Source organism: Oncorhynchus kisutch, linkage group LG16 (assembly GCF_002021735.2).
Source record: "Oncorhynchus kisutch isolate 150728-3 linkage group LG16, Okis_V2, whole genome shotgun sequence".
Classification (NCBI taxonomy): Eukaryota; Metazoa; Chordata; class Actinopteri; order Salmoniformes; family Salmonidae; genus Oncorhynchus; species Oncorhynchus kisutch.
The window spans coordinates 52,092,481-52,112,971 of NC_034189.2; the positions used below are offsets into that span (position 1 = coordinate 52,092,481).

At 44.2% G+C, this 20,491-nt stretch overlaps 2 protein-coding genes across 2 annotated transcripts; both read right to left on the bottom strand.

The window, feature by feature from the left end:
- Nucleotides 1-24: 24 nt before the first annotated feature.
- On the bottom strand, nt 25-14,126 carry LOC109883459 (T-cell surface glycoprotein CD3 zeta chain). The gene is made up of 7 exons (XM_031792929.1): nt 13,775-14,126; nt 1,631-1,731; nt 1,460-1,507; nt 1,299-1,373; nt 1,165-1,194; nt 979-1,068; nt 25-668 (listed from the first exon to the last, which is right to left on the bottom strand). Exons 1-7 carry the CDS (start codon nt 13,833-13,835, stop codon nt 603-605), a joined length of 471 nt encoding a protein of 156 aa, XP_031648789.1. The 5' UTR covers nt 13,836-14,126; the 3' UTR covers nt 25-602.
- A 317-nt stretch (nt 14,127-14,443) lies between these two features.
- LOC109883456 (protein CREG1) lies at nt 14,444-20,228 on the bottom strand. The gene is made up of 4 exons (XM_020475496.2): nt 19,639-20,228; nt 16,212-16,331; nt 15,898-16,098; nt 14,444-15,569 (listed from the first exon to the last, which is right to left on the bottom strand). The coding sequence occupies exons 1-3, from the start codon at nt 19,930-19,932 to the stop codon at nt 15,898-15,900; spliced, it is 615 nt and encodes a 204-aa protein (XP_020331085.2). The 5' UTR covers nt 19,933-20,228; the 3' UTR covers nt 14,444-15,569.
- Between the last annotated feature and the right edge of the window lie 263 nt (nt 20,229-20,491).

The following is a 20,491-nucleotide window of genomic DNA, read 5'->3' on the forward strand; positions in this document are numbered from 1 at the left end:
AGAAGAAAAGGACAAACCTGATAATCAGATCTTTGTAATGGCTTTATTATAGTGCTGAGGCACATTATTTCTTATAAACATGAGGGGAACGTTTACACTGTACACTGTATGCAAAATAACAACCTACATATTTATTCTTTAATTACATTACTCCAGGTATAAACTAGAAAAGCAGTAGCCAGTGAGGAAGGGTTGGTAGAATGAGTGTCAGGGTCAAAGGTTACAGACTGGGGGTGTATGGGGAGAAGAGACGAGCTAAAGTGATAAAATAGTGATAAAATATAATCAAGTTCATATATTAAGACAGTTATGAAATTGTTACTGGCGCAAAAGTCTACAGATTTTCCAACAAAAGCCTGAACGATAAAAAGGGAGTAACACAACTGCAAACATACTTTTTACACAACAAGGACTGTTGTAGATATCAGTGATTATTGGTGGGTTGGTGGGTAAATAACTAACTATTCACCAATTTAAAATGATTTGAGAAGAAGGATATGTAACTGTTGCATACAACAACACTGTAGCAGTATACTGGACGCAGATAGAAAGGCAAACAGGACAGACCGCTGGACGAGGCGTGATCCTCCAGGATGTTTCGGTTAGCGAGGAGGGAGAGGCTGCATCTGGAGAGAGTCATAGGTATCCTTGGTGGCGGCACTCAAACCCTGATAGAGAGATGGAGGGGGACACAGTCAACTAGGATTCATCCCAAATCTCTCACTAAACCCTTGCCTCGTCCACTTTGTTCCAAACCTCTCACTGCACACTTCCTTCCCTCTCATCTACTTCCCTACCACTGTCCCCTCAGAGAGAAACTAATAGTGAAAGGGCTGTTGTTTGTGTATTCGGGCCTTGTTAATTGGTTGGTTTCAGCGGTGGGGCGTGGTCAATAGGGAACGTGCAAGTAAGTGTTTCGTTGGACTGTGTGAACCATGTGTATCCTGTGCATCCCACAAATAAACTTCCACTACACACCTGGTACACCTGGTCGTTCTTGTTCCTGCGGCGCTGCTTGTCCTTCACAGCGATCTCCCTGTACGTGTCGTCTGTTGGTTTTTTAAGGGACTGCGGAGGGAAACAGTGAGTTATGAGAAACATCCATATCTATTATAATATCTAAAATAACATGAAATGATACTGTATGTTGGGTAATACACTTACCGTGTAAGTGTCGTCATTATTCCTGCGATTCTGTGAATAATATAACAAGGTACACAGAATCAGGCTTTTGATGCATGATTGGGGTAATACGAATCTCATTCTTCTACATGACATATAGATCCACACACACTTACATCGCGTGCCGTTGCACTCTCTGGATCTTTTCTGTTTATTCGTCCATAACCGCCCCCGTCCGTAGGTTTCAGATCCTACAAAACACAGGGACAGTGTTCCAGGATCATCAACACAACCCCCCCCCTCTGCCACCCACACACACACACACACGACTACTCACTGTGTAGATATCGTCATCCTCCAATATCTTGCCCTTGGACTTGAAGAACTACAAGACAGAGAGATCAGCCAAATATGTTGAGACAGTAACTGGTCCTAAAAAAACCTATATGGTACCCGTATATCCAGTCAGAGGTTAATCTGCATCTGTGGTGTGTAAACTTGGACTCACTTTCTCTCTGAGCAACAGTCCAGTGATGACGAGACCGTAGAGCAGGAGGAAGCCGTCCAGAATGTAGCAGAGTTTAGGGTCGTACAGTGGAGTCATCGCCTCTGCAGGGGAGAGGTTGACATTAATGAGAACACACACACAAACACCCCCGGTAAAACCCACCCCTCACTGGTAGAAGGATTATGTCAGGAAGGTGAATGGAAGTAGGTGTGTGTGTGTGTGTGTGTGTGTGTGTGTGTGTGTGTGTGTGTGTGTATGTGTCTATGTGCACTCACTTTCTCACACACACACGTATAGAACAGAAACAGTTTGTTAACTTTTTCACTTCTCTCTCTCTCTCTGCATCTCAGGAAGACAGTCATATGACAGTCAGGCTCAGTGTGGTTGCTGTGACTCTAAGCCTTTTTGTGGTGGGGGTGAGTGGAGCTGTATCTAGCTCAGTGGTTTCCTCAGCTGCAACACGTTCTGCGTCTGAGGTGGTATAACTGCCTATGTGAGCCCCAGGTGTGTGTTTCTGTTACTTATATGGCATCAGCAAAGACCTATTTCCAACTTACTTTGTACCAGGACTGACTAAAGCTTAGAGACCAAATCAGCCACATCCAAACGATAGGTATCGGTCCATGGACTGCAAAATACACCCTCCCCCCTCCTTATCTTTCATTTCCACTAGGACATATCTGATCTAGAAACAGTTTGGCCTCCAAGAGAGAGACTGACGATAAGGACGCAGTCAGGATTACAGAAGCCAATGAAACCCTGTGGTCAGGCCTCAGGATGGCTGAGACACTGAAACCCTGTGGTCAGGCCTCAGGATGGCTGAGACACTGAAACCCTGTGGTCAGGCCTCAGGATGGCTGAGACACTGAAACCCTGTGGTCAGGCCTCAGGATGGCTGAGACACTGAAACACTGTGGTCAGGCCTCAGGATGGCTGAGACACTGAAACACTGTGGTCAGGCCTCAGGATGGCTGAGACACTGAAACACTGTGGTCAGGCCTCAGGATGGCTGAGACACTGAAACACTGTGGTCAGGCCTCAGGATGGCTGAGACACTGAAACACTGTGGTCAGGCCTCAGGATGGCTGAGACACTGAAACACTGTGGTAAGGCCTCAGGATGGCTGAGACACTGAAACACTGTGGTCAGGCCTCAGGATGGCTGAGACACTGAAACACTGTGGTCAGGCCTCAGGATGGCTGAGACACTGAAACACTGTGGTCAGTAAGCTCTTAAGAAGTGTATAGAGTATACCAAACATTAGGAACACCTGGCCTTGAACTGAGTTTACCTTCAGAGGGACAATAGGAGGAGACCTTCAGCACGGTGAATACAGAGGCAAGTGTGTGTATGTGTGTGTGTGTGTGTGTGTGTGTGTGTGTGTGTGTGTGTGTGTGTGTGTGTGTGTGTATGTGTGTGTGTGTTTCCAGATTCAGAAAAGTTCACAATTGTCCTTTTGTCCTGATCTGTGTGTCTGGATGATCATGTGACCTCCAGGTAACTGTCTGCATGCCCAGAGCCCTTGCTGTTTAGTAATAATACATGTATTTGTAGATGTGGAGATGTTTTCTACTGCAATCTGCTGTCCGCTTGCACCTGCAGTGAATGAGAGAGGAGGCTGAGCAGTAGTCTACATGTGTCAGTCAGTGAATGAGAGAGGAGGCTGAGCAGTAGTCTACATGTGTCAGTCAGTGAATGAGAGGGAGGATATGCAGTAATCTACATGTGTCAGTCAGTGAATGAGAGAGGGAGGCTGTGCAGTAGTCTACATGTGTCAGTCAGGAATGAGAGGGAGGCTGAGCAGTAGTCTACATGTGTCAGTCAGTGAATGAGAGGGAGGATATGCAGTAATCTACATGTGTCAGTCAGTGAATGAGAGAGGGAGGCTGTGCAGTAGTCTACATGTGTCAGTCAGTGAATGAGAGGGAGGATATGCAGTAGTCTACATGCGTCAGTCAGTGAATGAGAGGGAGGATATGCAGTAGTCTACATGTGTCAGTCAGTGAATGAGAGAGGGAGGATATGCAGTAGTCTACATGTGTCAGTCAGTGAATGAGAGGGAGGATATGCAGTAGTCTACATGCGTCAGTCAGTGAATGAGAGGGAGGATATGCAGTAGTCTACATGTGTCAGTCAGTGAATGAGAGAGGGAAGATATGCAGTAGTCTACATGTGTCAGTCAGTGAATGAGAGGGAGGATATGCAGTAGTCTACATGTGTCAGTCAGTGAATGAGAGAGGGAGGCTGTGCAGTAGTCTACATGTGTCAGTCAGTGAATGAGAGGGAGGATATGCAGTAGTCTACATGCGTCAGTCAGTGAATGAGAGGGAGGATATGCAGTAGTCTACATGCGTCAGTCAGTGAATGAGAGAGGGAGGATATGCAGTAGTCTACATGCGTCAGTCAGTGAATGAGAGAGGGAGGATATGCAGTAGTCTACATGTGTCAGTCAGTGAATGAGAGAGGGAGGATATGCCGTAGTCTACATGTGTCAGTCAGTGAATGAGAGAGGGAGGATATGCAGTAGTCTACATGTGTCAGTCAGTGAATGAGAGCGGAGGCTGAGCAGTAGTCTACATGTGTCAGTCAGTGAATGAGAGAGGAGGCTGAGCAGTAGTCTACATGCGTCAGTCAGTGAATGAGAGAGGAGGCTGAGCAGTAGTCTACATGCGTCAGTCAGTGAATGAGAGGGAGGATATGCAGTAGTCTACATGTGTCAGTCAGTGAATGAGAGAGGGAGGATATGCAGTAGTCTACATGTGTCAGTCAGTGAATGAGAGGGAGGATATGCAGTAGTCTACATGCGTCAGTCATTGAAAGAGAGGGAGGATATGCAGTAGTCTACATGTGTCAGTCAGTGAATGAGAGGGAGGATATGCAGTAGTCTACATGTGTCAGTCAGTGAATGAGAGAGGGAGGCTGTGCAGTAGTCTACATGTGTCAGTCAGTGAATGAGAGGGAGGATATGCAGTAGTCTACATGCGTCAGTCAGTGAATGAGAGGGAGGATATGCAGTAGTCTACATGCGTCAGTCAGTGAATGAGAGAGGGAGGATATGCAGTAGTCTACATGCGTCAGTCAGTGAATGAGAGAGGGAGGATATGCAGTAGTCTACATGTGTCAGTCAGTGAATGAGAGAGGGAGGATATGCCGTAGTCTACATGTGTCAGTCAGTGAATGAGAGAGGGAGGATATGCAGTAGTCTACATGTGTCAGTCAGTGAATGAGAGCGGAGGCTGAGCAGTAGTCTACATGTGTCAGTCAGTGAATGAGAGAGGAGGCTGAGCAGTAGTCTACATGCGTCAGTCAGTGAATGAGAGAGGAGGCTGAGCAGTAGTCTACATGCGTCAGTCAGTGAATGAGAGGGAGGATATGCAGTAGTCTACATGTGTCAGTCAGTGAATGAGAGAGGGAGGATATGCAGTAGTCTACATGTGTCAGTCAGTGAATGAGAGGGAGGATATGCAGTAGTCTACATGCGTCAGTCATTGAAAGAGAGGGAGGATATGCAGTAGTCTACATGTGTCAGTCAGTGAATGAGAGGGAGGATATGCAGTAGTCTACATGTGTCAGTCAGTGAATGAGAGAGGGAGGCTGTGCAGTAGTCTACATGTGTCAGTCAGTGAATGAGAGGGAGGATATGCAGTAGTCTACATGCGTCAGTCAGTGAATGAGAGGGAGGATATGCAGTAGTCTACATGCGTCAGTCAGTGAATGAGAGAGGGAGGATATGCAGTAGTCTACATGCGTCAGTCAGTGAATGAGAGAGGGAGGATATGCAGTAGTCTACATGTGTCAGTCAGTGAATGAGAGAGGGAGGATATGCAGTAGTCTACATGCGTCAGTCAGTGAATGAGAGGGAGGATATGCAGTAGTCTACATGTGTCAGTCAGTGAATGAGAGAGGGAAGATATGCAGTAGTCTACATGTGTCAGTCAGTGAATGAGAGGGAGGATATGCAGTAGTCTACATGCGTCAGTCAGTGAATGAGAGGGAGGATATGCAGTAGTCTACATGCGTCAGTCAGTGAATGAGAGAGGGAGGATATGCAGTAGTCTACATGCGTCAGTCAGTGAATGAGAGAGGGAGGATATGCAGTAGTCTACATGTGTCAGTCAGTGAATGAGAGAGGGAGGATATGCCGTAGTCTACATGTGTCAGTCAGTGAATGAGAGAGGGAGGATATGCAGTAGTCTACATGTGTCAGTCAGTGAATGAGAGAGGAGGCTGAGCAGTAGTCTACATGCGTCAGTCAGTGAATGAGAGAGGAGGCTGAGCAGTAGTCTACATGCGTCAGTCAGTGAATGAGAGAGGAGGCTGAGCAGTAGTCTACATGCGTCAGTCAGTGAATGAGAGAGGAGGCTGAGCAGTAGTCTACATGCGTCAGTCAGTGAATGAGAGAGGATGCTGAGCAGTAGTCTACATGCGTCAGTCAGTGAATGAGAGAGGGAGGATATGCAGTAGTCTACATGTGTCAGTCAGTGAATGAGAGAGGGAGGATATGCAGTAGTCTACATGTGTCAGTCAGTGAATGAGAGGAGGCTGAGCAGTAGTCTACATGCGTCAGTCAGTGAATGAGAGAGGAGGCTGAGCAGTAGTCTACATGCGTCAGTCAGTGAATGAGAGAGGGAGGATACAGTAGTCTACATGTGTCAGTCAGTGAATGAGAGAGGAGGCTGTGCAGTAGTCTACAAATGTCAGCCAGTGAATGAGAGATGAGGCTGTGCAGTAGTCTACATGTGTCAGTCAGGAATGAGAGAGGAGGCTGTGCAGTAGTCTACATGTGTCAGTCAGTAATGAGAGAGGGAGGATATGCAGTAGTCTACATGTGTCAGTCAGTGAATGAGAGAGGGAGGATATGCAGTAGTCTACATATGCCAGTCAGTGAATGAGAGAGGATGCTGTGCAGTAGTCTACATGTGTCAGTCAGGAATGAGAGAGGAGGCTGTGCAGTAGTCTACATGTGTCAGTCAGTGAATGAGAGAGGGAGGATATGTAGTCTACATGTGTCAGTCAGTGAATGAGAGAGGGAGGATATGCAGTAGTCTACATGTGTCAGTCAGGAATGAGAGAGGAGGACGTGCAGTACACTACATGTGTCAGTCAGTGAATGAGAGAGGAGGCTGTGCAGTAGTCTACATGCCAGTCAGTGAATGAGAGAGGGAGGATATGTGGTCTGATGAACTTGTCCGGCTGCATTAGCAGCACTGTACCACCAGGGTTGTTGAACCAGCCTAAAAGAAAATGGTCCTTCGCCTCATGTCACCTGCACTAAAAGCCATGGCAGAACACAGGATGTGACTCATAGAAGACAGGGTCAGGGCTCCAGTAGCAGACTGGTGCTGGGTCGCATTCATTAGGTACCTGGACGGAAGATGACAGACAAACACGGAGGGGCCACCTGAAATTGTCCAATAATAAACTTTTGTTTTCGTTTCCTGTTGCAAAATGTTTTGCTAAGGTGTGGGCTAATGAAGACGACCCTGTTAGGACCTTGTAAGAGGGGCCTCATCGAAACTCTACAACAGGAAATGCTTTCTTAGTCTAATCAAGTAATAATGTAGTCATTTGGTGAATGCATTTATCCAAGGAGACTAAAAGATACTCAATTCAAAATGTTTGCAGCTTGATGATTAAGTTCAGAATTGAACATTCCGCTGGTTTTCCTTGCCTTTCAGAATCTAAATAATTGATTTAATTAATTGTGCAAATAATAAAACCTACAGCAACAGCTATAGAACACAGCTAGATTGTATGGTCATTTGTGAATTGTTTCATTGAGGTCTGCTCTGTGTAAAGACTACAGCATCACAATGTCCAAGTATTTCCTTCATCCTCCCTGACCCTTTGTCTGTTCTGTCGTTTACCCTCAGAAAGTGTGACGGAGGCAGAGCTGTTGAAAGTGTGACGGAGGCAGAGCTGTTGAAAGTGTGACGGAGGCAGAGCTGTTGAAAGTGTGACGGAGGCAGAGCTGTTGAAAGTGTGACGGAGGCAGAGCTGTTGAAAGTGTGACGGAGGCAGAGCTATTGAAAGTGTGACGGAGGCAGAGCTATTGAAAGTGGGACGGAGGCAGAGCTATTGAAAGTGGGACGGAGGCAGAGCTATTGAAAGTGGGACGGAGGCAGAGCTATTGAAAGTGGGACGGAGGCAGAGCTATTGAAAGTGGGACGGAGGCAGAGCTATTGAAAGTGGGACGGAGGCAGAGCTATTGAAAGTGGGACGGAGGCAGAGCTATTGAAAGTGGGACGGAGGCAGAGCTATTGAAAGTGGGACGGAGGCAGAGCTATTGAAAGTGGGACGGAGGCAGAGCTATTGAAAGTGGGACGGAGGCAGAGCTATTGAATGTCTGGAATCAGAAGCATAAAGTTGCACCCTGACCCTTAAAGAAAAGTCCTACAGATCCCGTGTGGGATTTTTCCTGCAGTCTTAGGTCAACATAATATACACTGAGTGTACACATATTAGGAACACCTTCCCAATATTGAGTTGCACCACCTTTTGCTTTCAGAACAGCCTCAAATCGTTGGGGCATATCGAAAGCGTTCCACAGGGGTGCTGGCCCATGTTGACTCCATTCTTGATACACATAGTAAACTGTTGAGCGTGAAAAACCCAGCAGCGTTGAAGTTCTTGACACAAACCGGTGTGCCTGGCACCTACTACCCTACTCTGTTCAAAGCCACTTAAATGTTTTGTCTTGCCCATTCACCTTCTGAATGGCACACACACAATCTGTGTCTCAATTGTCTCAAGGCTTAAAAATCCTTCTTTAACCCGTCTCCTTCCCTTCATCTACACTGATTGAAGTGGATTTAACAAGTGACATCAATAAGGGATCCCAGCTTCACCTGGTCAGTCTGTCATGGAAAGAGCAGGTGTTCCTAATGTTTTGTACACTAAACGGTAGAGACTGAGGCACGGTGCACAGTGTTGCACACCGCATCAACTGTATTCACTTGACTTTTTTGTATAATGTATGTAAACTCTGGCTTCAATCAGATCACGGGTTAACCGGCGATAGCAGACACCCGCATAGCAGATGTTTCGCCGTTGTCGAAGGAGGTGGAACTGCGTTGGAGCTGTCAAAATCGGCGAGCGGCTGCTCTTGCGATCATGGTCACGAAGCCACACTGTCCCACTGGCGTTAGAAGTTCAGAAGGAGAAAGTGGAGGCTCTATAGAAATAATGACGCTCACATTGAAAAACATTCAACCAAATAGTTTCTATCATCATAATGGAGGTGTAGATCACATCTCACATTCCACTGTTCTGACTTAGAAACAAGGCTGCATGGGATTTCTGTTCATGCCACTCCGTGCAGCCAATGGCAATGTCCGCTTTAGGTATAATGCCAGGAGCTGCTTGTGGATTTGACAGCTTCTAACGCAGTCCTACCTCCGGCACCTCCGAAACGACCACTGTGCGGATGTTGGACAAAGTGGATCTGAATGAATAGAGCAGTTTGTGTACATTCTGTTTCTCTCACTATATTGTTAAATTGCTAGCAGCACCAAGTCATATTCTGGGCATGTGTAGGAATGAAAGATGATTCTGATGTTTAACGACAGATGGCCCACAGTTTACTGAGCAGAATTGGACATTGAGTGAGTGATTGACTAAATGAACAGTCTTTGTTCTGTGTTTGTAGCACCTTTTAATGTGTACATACTACAAAACATTTACAATGAGGTCATACTGAAAACTAATCAATTGTTTACTGAAACTTTTTGTCTTTTGACCTAGGAGGGAGACGTTTCCACTATCACTAGCACTGCCATGATCGTGGCTGTGGTCGCCTCACAGACTGTCTCTCCCTTCCCACCACAGGTAAGCCTTAGTGTGGTTAAAGCCTCCTCAGGGGCCTCAGCAGCAAGGGCCAAGCACATGTGGCAGGAACAGCAATACTTTGTCTCCACTTCAAAGTACTTGCTCCAGATAGTTCATCACGTTAAGGTTGACATTATTTATTTTTTATCTGTGTTCTTCATCACTTCATACTCAAATGAGATGCTTTATAGCACCATATTGTGCAATACTTCCACTGTGCAACACATTTACATGTGAACAAGTTCTAGTGAAGGTTAACCCTGATTACATGTTGTGCACCTTAAGTTAGGGTCAACTACACCCACACTCTGAACTACAGGGCTATGGAGAAACCACATGTCCTGTAAGAGGCCTACTGACAGGACATTAAATGTAATGTGATTAACCCCAGCACCATGAAACGTGAGGTATGATTACGGTCAAGTACTAGATCGCAGATCATCGTGAAGTGACATTATCTGACACAGGAAGCTTTGAGTGTGAAGCTGTCAGTGAGAGGCTGGGGGGGGGGGGTATATCAGACCTGACATGATGGGCTCCGCAGGTTGTTTCCTAATAACTATTTTTAAGAAACAGCTGCATCGCTACAAGACCATATCTCGGTCTCTCTCTGCATTGTGGTCAGAGTTCGTATCTCAAACCCTGAAACGCTACAGAGTCCAGTTGTATAATATATTGCACAATTTTGTGTGTGTGAATGTATGCCTGTGAATTTGCAAGAAAAAATATTTTTAACAGAAATATTGGAATTTGTCTACGTTGTGTGGAAACCTAGCCTGTTTTTCACTGAGTATGTGAATCCAACATTGATTATTACATTAAGGGGAGAGATAATTTTGAAATAGCCCACCCATAAAACAAGGATTGTGTGTTTGATTGAATAGTAGCCTCAGTCTAGTCCATCTCAGGCCTGACCAGTGCAGTGCCACAGGTAAACGGTGACAATTTGAAAGGTTACAAGCTTTTTAATTGTTGTTAAAGAGTTTGCTGCTGAGGTCTTTTATTGCCAACTTTAGCACCATGTACTGCCAGTGACCGTGTTGATGGAACATACCATATATCTACTGGTCTCCTAAAAAGGAAACTGACTGAAATCTTTGTTTTGATAGATTATTTTGCAGTGTGGTGACATCAACATCTGTCATTTCTCGGTAGAAGTTTGTTGGAAAGAGAGAATCAAGTAGGTGTGTTAAAATCCGTGTTTAAAAAGTGACACTCAGCAACTTTGATGTACCGTCATTGAGTGATGTGATTTCACCTACGGAAAACTTTTGGAAGACGTGAATACATTTCCATTCAGCTTTTGCCTCTGAAGACAGACTGTTTATGTTTCAATTACATAATCAGATGATTTGAGTAGTAAAAAACATTGTTTTTCATCAGAGATTGTTGATCAGTCTTTGGAGCCTGTTGAGCAATGACAGCATAGTTTAACACGCAGGCCAATATTAAGGGTGCAATTTAGCTGGATGAATTGCATTAAAACATTTTGAATAGACTATCGCGTTTAGTAATTAGTAATTTTACATAAACTGCATCTTAAACCCCAAAAGTTGCTCACTGTGATGAAATAAATATCACTACATGTCATTTCAGATTTTATGGACCTGCCTTTGTCATTGGGATTTAATTTGTTAATAGTGTAACTGGTAGTATCAAATTTCAAACTCTTGTGTTGTTGAGAGTGGAAACAGAAGGCCCTCCTACATGGTTCTCCGTCTCAGTGGGATATGAGTGAGAGACAACCCCAACCCTGTCATGGTTACAGTAATGTATCTCACACCAAACACTGTGTTCTATGACAGGTTCAAAAACAAAGCTTCCCCAAAATGGCACAGCCAACTGGCAGAAAGGAGAGAACCGCTGACTGAACATTAAATGGAGAGGTTGAAATACATTGATTGTTTCTCTAATGCAAACACAATGAGCAAATCATAAAGCGCAAAGTGGAGAAGCTATTGACAACACTGACACGTTCTCTAATAAGTGTGTAAGAGGACCTGTCCAGTTAGGCAGTATATCGTAATATATACATCTTTACGTCCGAATAGGAAACTTGTATATTGTCCAAAAGAACCCACCATTATTTAAACGCATAGTACAGTAACCAGAAAAGCTATTTAAAAAGCTGGAAGGTTATCTAAATAAAGAGTTGACCATTGACCGTCATTCACACGCATACGAACGCACACGCACTCTACACACACACTGTTGTACGGTGGTATTATACATTTTGTATTGTAAATATGTAGTGGTGTAATAATGTTATATGATGTACTGTTTTATCTTTTGTTTTATGTAATGTAAGTGTCTTAATGTGTTTGGACCCCAGGAAGAGTAGCTAATGGCAGCAGCGAATGGGGGATCTCTAATAAATACAAATTGGTTGACAACGGGGCCTGAGCGCTCACACATACTGTAGACTAGCCTACGTCGCCGACACTGCCTCTGCAAAATCAGAAAGTTACAATTATGAAATAAATATTTTTTAATTAAGTAATCATTAGCAATTTCGTTGTTAGCGTGAACCAATCCAAAATGTATTTCTGCATTAGATATTCAAGTGACCCCTCATTCTGTCTTTGAGAGAGAAAAAAAAAGTTGAAAGTCAAATCATGATGCTCTCTCTCCTCCTTTTCTAAACCTTACCATAACCTTTATTTCACTGGTTGTGTTCTATGATTACATTACCCTTTCTGGTAGAACATTACATTACGGCACAGTGCTAAGTGATAATGACAAGGTAATGGTAAGGTATATTGCTACTCACAATGAAAACAGTCTTTGTCCAGATAGGGATAGTCTAACTTCAATATAATAATATTATTATTATTATTATTATTGATTGAGAGTAATGCACCATATACTTTGCACTATATTATAAACTGGGTGGTTCGAGCCCTGAATACGGATTGGCTAAAAGCCGTGGTATGAGACCGTATAACAAAACATTTATTTTGACTGTTCCAATTACATGTTTAGAAGAAAAAGAAACGCACACCTATTAAGACGAGGTGCTGGCTAGCGGAGTAGAACACCTATTAAGACGAGGTGCTGGCTAGCGGAGTAGAACACCTATTAAGACGAGGTGCTGGCTAGCGGAGTAGAAACTAGAAAATAAAAGAGCCGCACACTCTAGGAGCTCAGATGCAAACATTTAATTACCAACGTTTCGACAGCCAAGCTGTCTTCATCAGGGTATAATCCATCAGGGTATAATCCATCAGGGTATAATCCATCAGGGTATAATGTTTGCATCTGAGCTCCTCGAGTGTGCGGCTCTCTTTTATTTTCAAACTAATTACATGTCTAACCAGTTTATACCAGCAATAAGGTACCTCATGGGTTTGTGGTATATGGCCAATATACCACGGATAAGGGCTTTATCCAGGCACTCTGCGTTGCATCGTACATACGAACAACCCTTAACCATGGTATATTGGCCATACACTACACCCTCTTCAGGCCTTATTTCTTAAACATAACAATACAACAACAATACCGTAACTTACACTGACAGTGAGGGTTTGAGAATGACTGTTGGAACAGGAAACAAGAATATGATAGTTTTACTGGAATTAACAAATCTAGGTAGATGTTTTAAATTGGCTTGTTTAAAAAAAAAAATATTCAACCTGTCCCCTTTGATGAGAGAACACAACAATCAGAGTGGAAGGAGACAGCAGACACCTCTGTATTCTCCACATGATCAAAACCCAACTCAAAGTCTTGTGTACAATACAGATCACACACACTTCACAGTAACGTAACATTTGAAAGCCAATCCAAACCAACGTGAGGGCATTGACACGATGGAGAGAGTAGTAAATGTGGTAGTAAAAAGTCCCTTCATTCAGGGCCAAGAAGTTAAATATGGGTCAAGTTAGTATTTCCTCTAACAATATGCCCTGGTTCTAAACACCTGTGTGAGAATCTGGAACTCGTGTTTATTAAACCCTCTAAATGACTACAGCGCTGTGTTTTGCTCTCCCTCATTTGTCTTTTCCTGCTTCATCAAAGATGGCCGACTCTTGTTGAGAAACGGAGGACACCACCGTGAGTGAGCGGTGTTTAACCCAGCGGGATTCAAAGCACCGTGCAGGCATCATAGGTAGTATGACTCCATTTGAGTGGGTGCCTGTACAGCTGTATAATGGTCTATAATGAGTAAACTAGACTTTCAGCTAAATACTACAGAGTTACACCAGCTCTTTGATGATACCAGGTTGTTGGAGGCTTCAGATGGTTGAGCACCGATTGACAGGGGTCAGGGATGAGCCCAGGTGCAAAGAGAAACAGGGTTTGGAGGGGTCTTACCGACATAGGGTAGTGTAGTAGACAGGACCAGCAGGCCTCCTGTCCACTTCCGAGGGTCCATCGCTCCTCTCTGGATGGGTGCGGTCGAGCCCCTTCTCTTAGAAACCGTCCCGCACTCCTCTCTGCTGTCTTTCTGGGCCTTGGGGGATGATGGCCCTCCAAAGCTGGGTTTTGTGGGCAACCTCTCGTTCTCCTGTCTCTCTCTCTGTGTTGGGGTGGTGTTGTCCTCCTACAGCAGCTGCTTGAGGCCGAGTGATGCCTCAACTCGCTGGCGGCTCCTCGCCTTAGTGTACAGGAAGTGGCTTAGTGTTGCTCCACCTGGTTACACAAGACAGACACACACGCCTCTCTCAGCCTGGCCTACACTTCCCTTATCCTCAACTATAAAGACATGGCTCCTTCTCATTACTCAGAGGCACTTCCTGTCAATGTTGAGAGGAATATGTTTTTGACTGAAGGGCTGTGTGTTATACAATTGTATTGGACTCATCTACTTAGTAGCCCAGTGACTGAAGAGCTGTGTGCTATAAGTTCTATTGGACTCATCTACTTAGTAGCCCAGTGACTGAAGAGCTGTGTGCTATAAGTTCTATTGGACTCATCTACATGGGAAAACCAACCTGATTATTTAATGAGAGAAATATTACATTTAAGAAGAACAAAGGAAAGTACATACAAAATAAAGCTTTATTTATACAAATCATCCATCATTTTGTTTACAAAAATATGTATCGTGTCAGCATCAATAGAGAATACAGGAACATATATATATAATACTTATTTCACATAGAAAATATACAAAGAATGTATTTAAATTCCAGCAAAAATCAGAAGTGATGTTGTAAAACTGAATATATTTTGTTTTAAATGCATGTCATATTTAGTTATATTTTGGCATGAAATTGAATTTAAATGAATTAGACCCAAACTGATTAAATGAAGACTAGACTAAAAAAGGTTTACTTGTAAAATGAGAAATGGATTTGTAGATGACAAGTGCAATGCTTCATAATCAACACATACCACTAACTATAAACACAATTTAAATCAACAAGTCATGTTTTTCCTCTGCTTTAAAGAAATGGTTCACCCAAATTACAACTTATTCTAATTGATGGATACCTACATTAAAAAGGTATTCTATGGAGCCAGCATCTGCCACCCAGAATGTGGGTTTGTTTACCTTGCTACAGCTTATTGGTGGCATTGTCCAAAAACAAGAGTGGTGGTACCCTTGTTGGCATACCCCAAATGGCATTAAACAAAAATCACCTCCATACTACTACAACAAATGTCATTTGGTCAAACTACCCTTCAAGCCAGTTGCTTCTGTCTGTACCAAGCATCACACCTCCCCCTCTTGTGGTAAAAATACAACACTGCATATGACTGCTCACATGGGAGAGATGCCATCAATTCTTTCTTATAACTACAAAAGCCAAATGAACTCCCTAACGACGAAGGCAGTCCTTAAAATAATTATATTGTACAACAATAGAGCTTCCTAAAGGGTATAACCCACAATTACACACAGATCCATCCCTATAGCCATACATTTCAATTGGAAGCATATGAGAGAAACGCTGAATTCCAAACCATCCCCTTCCCACAGACACCCCAGTAGATATTACATTATTTGGAAGTCAGCAAATGGCCATTATTGAGCAAATTTAGTTGGGGGAAGAAAAGAAAACAAGTCTTCATTGTTCCAAATATTGGGTCCATCCTCCCCTGCCCTCTAGATCACTATGAAACACTTAGGATTCCTCCTCATCAAACTGGCTATGGTGTCCTCCTAAAAGAATCACAAGACAGAAATACAACGGTCAGCTGTTCTGAAGTCACTCTAAACTAAAACAGTGACTCAGTACATTTGTCACGTGCACCTAGTGCTATTCATTACTTTCATTCCTGACAATAAACCATAATCGATGACACATTGATCAAACTCCATGACATCTGACCAATCAGGCTCTGTTTCAAAGGTGCACTCCACAAAAGTGCATCCTAAGATTATTTGCACGAGGCAGTGAAACCCCTAGTCACTGATCCAGTGTCAGAGGCTAGGGGTTGTTTCTGGACAGGGCCTCAAAGGCAAGAGAAAAGCATCAATAGCTACTCACTCAGTGGTGTCTCTTGTAGGGTGTAGCCTTGAAGTAGTCTTCTGGGGTGACTGTCTTTACCCCTCCAAAGTAGTCCAGAACCCACACCTTGGTGATGTTCATCTTGGCAAAGAACCAGTTGTGGTCGGTGGGCCAGTCGACCATCTCAGGGTGGCGACTGAACAGGGCTTTCTTGGCAAAGGTGGCCTCTGTACCGTTGATCTGTCAGAAACATACAGGTAAACAGAACAGTGAGGATTCATGAAGATAAACACTGTGCAAGTGAGTGAGACTGATTGTGTGTGTGAGTGTGTGTGTGTGTCATTAACACTCACCTCCAGCACAGAGCCAGAGAAGATGATGTGGGCACAAAGGGGATCCTGAGGGTCGTATCCTTGGTTCTTACAGAAGTCTGTCTGGGCCAGGGACATGGACAAGGAAGCCTGGGGGTTCACCTGAAACACACAGTCAGTATCTCCTTACTCTTCAGCAGATACAGTACATCTCATCCCGTCAGTAGAGGATGCCTGGATATTTTTTTTAAATGCCTTCCTAACCATCTTAAATAAACATGCCCCATTCAAGAAATTTAGAACCAGGAACAGATATAGCCCTTGGTTCTCCCCAGACCTGACTGCCCTTAACCAACACAAAAACATCCTATGGCGTTCTGCATTAGCATCGAACAGCCCCCGTGATATGCAGCTGTTCAGGGAAGCTAGAAATCATTATACACAGGCAGTTAGAAAAGCCAAGGCTAGCTTTTTCAAGCAGAAATTTGCTTCCTGCAACACTAACTCAAAAAAGTTCTGGGACACTGTAAAGTCCATGGAGAATAAGAACACCTCCTCCCAGCTGCCCACTGCACTGAAGATAGGAAACACTGTCACCACTGATAAATCCACCATAATTGAGAATTTCAATAAGCATTTTTCTACGGCTGGCCATGCTTTCCACCTGGCTACTCCTACCCCGGACAACAGCACTGCACCCCCAACAGCAACTCGCCCAAGCCTTCCCCATTTCTCCTTCTCCCAAATCCATTCAGCTGATGTTCTGAAAGAGCTGCAAAATCTGGACCCCTACAAATCAGCCGGGCTAGACAATCTGGACCCTTTCTTTCTAAAATTATCTGCCGAAATTGTTGCCACCCCTATTACTAGCCTGTTCAACCTCTCTTTCGTGTCGTCTGAGATTCCCAAAGATTGGAAAGCAGCTGCGGTCATCCCCCTCTTCAAAGGGGGGGACACTCTTGACCCAAACTGCTACAGACCTATATCTATCCTACCGTGCCTTTCTAAGGTCTTCGAAAGCCAAGTCAACAAACAGATTACCGACCATTTCGAATCTCACCATACCTTCTCTGCTATGCAATCTGGTTTCAGAGCTGGTCATGGGTGCGCCTCAGCCACGCTCAAGGTCCTAAACGATATCTTAACCGCCATCGATAAGAAACATTACTGTGCAGCCGTATTCATTGATCTGGCCAAGGCTTTCGACTCTGTCAATCACCATATCCTCATCGGCAGACTCGACAGCCTTGGTTTCTCAAATGATTGCCTCGCCTGGTTCACCAACTACTTCTCTGATAGAGTTCAGTGTGTCAAGTCGGAGGGTCTGCTGTCCGGACCTCTGGCAGTCTCTATGGGGGTGCCACAGGGTTCAATTCTTGGACCGACTCTCTTCTCTGTATACATCAATGAGGTCGCTCTTGCTGCTGGTGAGTCCCTGATCCACCTCTACGCAGACGACACCATTCTGTATACTTCCGGCCCTTCTTTGGACACTGTGTTAACAACCCTCCAGGCAAGCTTCAATGCCATACAACTCTCCTTCCGTGGCCTCCAATTGCTCTTAAATACAAGTAAAACTAAATGCATGCTCTTCAACCGATCGCTACCTGCACCTACCCGCCTGTCCAACATCACTACTCTGGACGGCTCTGACTTAGAATACGTGGACAACTACAAATACTTAGGTGTCTGGTTAGACTGTAAACTCTCCTTCCAGACCCATATCAAACATCTCCAATCCAAAGTTAAATCTAGAATTGGCTTCCTATTTCGCAACAAAGCATCCTTCACTCATGCTGCCAAACATACCCTTGTAAAACTGACCATCCTACCAATCCTCGACTTTGGCGATGTCATTTACAAAATAGCCTCCAATACCCTACTCAACAAATTGGATGCAGTCTATCACAGTGCAATCCGTTTTATCACCAAAGCCCCATATACTACCCACCATTGCGACCTGTACGCTCTCGTTGGCTGGCCCTCGCTTCATACTCGTCGCCAAACCCACTGGCTCCATGTCATCTACAAGACCCTGCTAGGTAAAGTCCCCCCTTATCTCAGCTCGCTGGTCACCATAGCATCTCCCACCTGTAGCACACGCTCCAGCAGGTATATCTCTCTAGTCACCCCCAAGACCAATTCTTTCTTTGGCCGCCTCTCCTTCCAGTTCTCTGCTGCCAATGACTGGAACGAACTACAAAAATCTCTGAAACTGGAAACACTTATCTCCCTCACTAGCTTTAAGCACCAACTGTCAGAGCAGCTCACAGATTACTGCACCTGTACATAGCCCACCTAAAATTTAGCCCAAACAACTACCTCTTTCCCAACTGTATTTAATTTTTATTTATTTATTTATTTTGCTCCTTTGCACCCCATTATTTTTTTATTTCTACTTTGCACATTCTTCCATTGCAAAACTACCATTCCAGTATTTTACTTGCTATATTGTATTTACTTTGCCATCATGGCCTTTTTTTGCCTTTACCTCCCTTCTCACCTCATTTGCTCACATTGTATATAGACTTGTTTATACTGCATTATTGACTGTATGTTTGTTTTTACTCCATGTGTAACTCTGTGTCGTTTTATCTGTCGAACTGCTTTGCTTTATCTTGGCCAGGTCGCAATTGTAAATGAGAACTTGTTCTCAACTTGCCTACCTGGTTAAATAAAGGTAAAATAAAAAAAATAAAATAAAAGATCCCTTTTGAATGGCGGCACACATGTAGGTTATTTATTAGAGAAAACGTCAAAAGTTTAGCCTATGGCTTTAGGTATATGCCAGGAGCCGCTTGTGAATTTGACAGCTCTAACAAAGTTCATGCGGATGTTGGCTAATGGTGATCTGACTGAATTGAGCCCAAAAGAGTGTGTCAAACTGGTGTAACAGTATAACTTTAGACCGTCCCCTCGCCCATACCCGGGCACGAACCAGGGACCCTCTGCACCATCGTTACCCATCGCTCCACAAAAGCCACGGCCCTTGCAGAGCAAGGGGAAGTACTACTTCAAGGTGTGTGTATACTGTCAGAGCAAGTGACGTCACCGATTGAAACACTTTAGCGCGCACCACCGCTAACTTAAGCTAGCGTTTCACATACGTTACACTGGCATACATGGTGCTGGCTGGGTCAGACTAGGAGCTGTCAATTCATTGCCACAGTCAACATAAGACTGAAATATGAGGTCATCACAAAAAAAATGCTGTGTCACGCCCCAAAAGCAGCTGACTCATGATGGGCCAATGAGTTGCATAATTTAACAACTTTCAGTCATGGCTCTAAATGGAAATAAAGTGTCAACTACAAATGGAACAAGGACTTTTTCTTGCAGTAGGCGACATCATGCAAATAATAACCTTATCTTTCATCGACTTTACGTTATTGTATTGTCTTGACATTGTTGGCACCAGTGATCCATACCTTTCCTACGTTGCAATTGATATAAATATTGTCCTACCCACCTTTAAATCCTGGACAGAGATCTCCATAGTGGTGAGGTACATGTAGGGCACCCCAGTCCCAGACCCAACTGGTCCGTCACTGGTAGAGAACGCATTGGAGAAGGGTTGTCCTTGCACTGGCTCATGGGTCGATATTGTGGCCATGGAAGCCCAGTTGCACTTGTTGGCGACGAATCTAGCCATCCTGGCGACTTCCTCGTGCGGAGGGATTTTGTAAAGTTCTCCGGGCATCGCGAAAAGCAGTAGAAGCCCTGCTGCCAGCAATGTGTTCATGTTGACTTCCATCTCCTCCATAAACCACTGAGGTATAAGAACGTCGAAAGAAAGGAACGAGGAGTGTTTTGTACGCTGCGGTCACGTGATCAGGGACGTGTGTCATGTGACTTTACAACTGGGCGCAGTGATGCCAATTTAGCAATTTTGTTGCTAGATTTAGCAACTTTTCAGAGTACCCTGGCAACTTTTTTTCAACCAGCACCTAGCCACAAGTTTAGCTACTTTTAAAAATGTATTTGGAACTTTTAGCAACTGTTGAAAAGTGACTCAAACGCTAAAATGCATTTTCCCTCTAAATGACACAAATACGATTTCCTCTGTCACACAATCAGTCACAACACATGCGCCTGGCTGCAAAAGTGAATTGTGAGTGTCGTCACCAGCAGGCGCTCAGCTCGTGCACAAGGCAGCAACAGGCCAGCAGTAATTTCAGCAAATTGCAAGTCATTGTTGGCTGACTGCAGCAGCAGTAGTATGCTTTTGACGAGACAAACCCAATGAATATAGTTGGTCACAAATGTTTGATCTTGAACAGAACTTACAACATCAATCAACATGGCTCAATCAAAATTGTATA

Bases quoted from the DNA above. Each gene is read 5' to 3' on its own strand.
- LOC109883459 (XM_031792929.1), bottom strand. From the start codon at position 13,835: ATGGACCCTCGGAAGTGGACAGGAGGCCTGCTGGTCCTGTCTACTACA. The intron at 1,732-13,774 runs GTAAGACCCCTC...TCTCCCCTGCAG, and splicing joins TACTACACTACCCTATGTCG to AGGCGATGACTCCACTGTAC. The intron at 1,374-1,459 runs GTGAGTAGTCGT...TGTGTTTTGTAG, and splicing joins AGGATGACGATATCTACACA to GATCTGAAACCTACGGACGG.
- LOC109883456 (XM_020475496.2), bottom strand. From the start codon at position 19,932: ATGGAGGAGATGGAAGTCAACATGAACACATTGCTGGCAGCAGGGCTT. The intron at 16,332-19,638 runs GTGGGTAGGACA...TGTGTGTTTCAG, and splicing joins TCTCTGTCCAGGATTTAAAG to GTGAACCCCCAGGCTTCCTT. The intron at 16,099-16,211 runs GTGAGTGTTAAT...TGTTTCTGACAG, and splicing joins TCTCTGGCTCTGTGCTGGAG to ATCAACGGTACAGAGGCCAC.